Source organism: Poecilia reticulata, linkage group LG16 (assembly GCF_000633615.1).
Source record: "Poecilia reticulata strain Guanapo linkage group LG16, Guppy_female_1.0+MT, whole genome shotgun sequence".
Lineage (NCBI taxonomy): Eukaryota > Metazoa > Chordata > Actinopteri > Cyprinodontiformes > Poeciliidae > Poecilia > Poecilia reticulata.
The window spans coordinates 6,758,134-6,760,893 of record NC_024346.1 but is presented as its reverse complement, the minus strand read 5'-3'; the positions used below and the strand labels follow the sequence as shown (position 1 = coordinate 6,760,893).

Sequence of the window (2,760 nt, the reverse complement as noted above, 5' to 3'; positions counted from 1 at the left end):
AGATAGATAGATAGATAGATAGATAGATAGATAGATAGATAGATAGATAGATAGATAGATAGATAGATAGATAGATAGATAGATAGATAGATAGATAGGGAAGTAAATTCGATGTAGGACAGAAGAGAAAGCAAATAATCAACATAAAACAGGAACTTCAACTCAAGAGAAAACCCACACCAACTCATCAGAGCATGAAATGACAACAGAAAGTCTTTTAAATCTTGTCAGTAATGTTTCTCCATAATCTCTGACGTTTGTCCCTCCAGCCCAGCGGCTCCCAGGAAAACTCTCCAGCAGGTAAGAGCCAGAAAGCCGGACCGTCTGTCAGGGTGAATCTGATCAACGCCACTAACTTTGTTTCATCTGATTTTCCTTTCAGCCAGCGCTCGCTTTTCCCCGGAGGGACTTGTTGGTATGTTGGATCATGTAACAAACCATAATGATTCACCAAACCAGTTCAGGAAGCTGAATTTAGCTGCTCTTTGTTGCTTTTCAGGAAAGTCGTCTTCCTATATTGAACTGGAAACACGTAAGTTCACCTTCACTTCCTTCTAACATTCAAATGATCCCTTTCACTCTCAGAAGAAATGAATCCGTTTTATGAGTTTCTGAGCTTTTATTTAGGATTTTCTCCACATTGTCTGTTTTGTAATTGTGGCTCTTTAAAAACAGGTTGAACTTCTGATTTTTCATGCTGTGAACTCTTTAAAATAAGCAGCACAGAGTTTGCAGCAAACTGAATCCTGTTTATGTATTTATACAGAGACAATGCACAACATTTTATTAACCTTTCAAAGCAAAACCTCATTAAAAATGTTAATGTTAAATGTTAGAACATTTTATAACCAGAACATGTTCCAATCTGATTTTGCAACAACAACAGATATGATTTCAGGTAGTTTAGAAAGCAAACAGATTTAATTCATGTTCGCATATCTGAGTCCAAATCACCACAAACAATCAGATCATTGAGTCACATTTAGATTCAGTTTAATCCAGTCAGATTTACAGTTCAGGACAACAGCAGGCAGTGACTGATTGGCTGATTGATCTGGTATTTAGGGGGGAAAAGCTATGAAAACCTGATGTTTCTGTTCAAACAGGAAACAAGGGAAGTGACCACAATAGGTTTTAATTTAAAACAAATCACCCATCCATCCATTTTCTTGCACCCTTTTTCCCTCAGTGGGGTCGGGAGGGGTGCTGGTGCCCATCTCCAGCCAACGTTTCGGGCGAGAGGCGGGCTACACCCTGGACAGGTCGCCAGTCTGTCGCAGGGCAACACAGAGACACACAGGACACACAACCAGGNAAAGAGCTAATCACCCGGTGTGACGCCTGCTGGTGATGTTAGCTAACGGGTAAAGAGCTAATCACCCGGTGTGACGCCTGCTGGTGATGTTAGCTAACAGGTAAAGAGCTAATCACCAGGTGTGACGCCTGCTGGTGATGTTAGCTAACAGCTAAAGAGCTAATCACCCGGTAAATATTCAACTTTAAACGGGCTTGCAGATGCTTTTTCTTCTTCAGTGGAGTCTTGCTCAGTGAGAATGCATGAAGGTTGAATGACATGTTTAATTTTTTCAAGTAAAGTCAGAGTATTTCTCCTTTATTCTTGTAATTTTCTGACTTCATTCTTTAGTTTTTCCTAGTATAGCTCTAATATTCCATCTTCCAAATGGAAATGATTAAACCATCAAATAGATATTTATTGAAGAATTTTTACCACATTATTTTGGTTCTGATTCTGTTTCAGTGACTCTTACTGTGAGGAAACATTAAGTTACAACATTGGAATCACATGATCAAAACTTTACCCAGGAGACTTCATGTAGTTTGTCAAAACAGTTCAACCTTTCCTGTATTTCCCAAAGAAACAGGAAGTGACTCTGAGTAGCTTTAAAAATAAAAATTAGCTTAAAGAAACTCTTCATTTATGTTTATCTGGGGAATTATTAAATGTTCCAACAAACGACATCTGAATAAAATTAATCATGTGATGATTTTCCACACGTTTGGCTCCAAATAGTATCTAGTAAAGAAGTATCTCTAATTATTTTTAATCATTTTTAAATTGATTAAAAAAAGCAGAAATTACTCCTTAAAGATATCATGGGGAAATAAAACACAATAATTTCTGTATTTTTGATCAGAAGCTTATCCTGAAAAAGTCTTTTAGATTCAGAATTATATTACTTTTCATCTTAAGTGCGTGTATCGAAACTGAAAAACATATTTTATTAGTTGTAGGTATTTATTTTTGGTCAGTTTGTCCAAATGTTGTTGTTAACGTGCGATTTAGAGAAATGTTTAAGACATCTTGATAGACAATTATAACAGCTATATGGGGCAGAACAGCAGCATGGATTAGTTTTTATTCAGAAGTTTAATCCATCATTGACACAGAGTTTAACTTTCGCCTGTAGGTGGCAGCATTGTCAAAACTAACAGGCTGTCCTCGGGTTTCCAGAGGGTTCAGAAGCATCTTCACACTGTCTGTGACTCCGATGATCTTTATCCATCTCTGATTGGATTGAAGAAAAAGCTGATCAGAAAAGATTTGGTCTAAAAGTGTCTCAGAGGTGGAGATTTCATGAAAAAAAACCCAAACCTCAAGAAATCCACCAGTAGAGCTAACAACAGCATTCATGACCACAACCTGAGATAGATAGATAGATAGATAGATAGATAGATAGATAGATAGATAGATAGATAGATAGATAGATAGATAGATAGATAGATAGATAGATAGATAGA

At 37.0% G+C, this 2,760-nt stretch overlaps 1 protein-coding gene across 1 annotated transcript in view; it reads left to right on the top strand.

Annotated features, from left to right (window-relative positions):
• lta (lymphotoxin alpha (TNF superfamily, member 1)) overlaps positions 1-2,760 on the top strand; it is a 14,691-nt gene that overhangs the window by 7,647 nt on the left and 4,284 nt on the right. Inside the window, exons 4-6 of the mRNA XM_008431039.1 lie at positions 270-300; positions 383-415; positions 500-532. Of these exons, the coding sequence (XP_008429261.1) occupies positions 270-300; positions 383-415; positions 500-532 (97 nt within the window). The remainder of the gene's footprint in view (positions 1-269; positions 301-382; positions 416-499; positions 533-2,760) is intronic.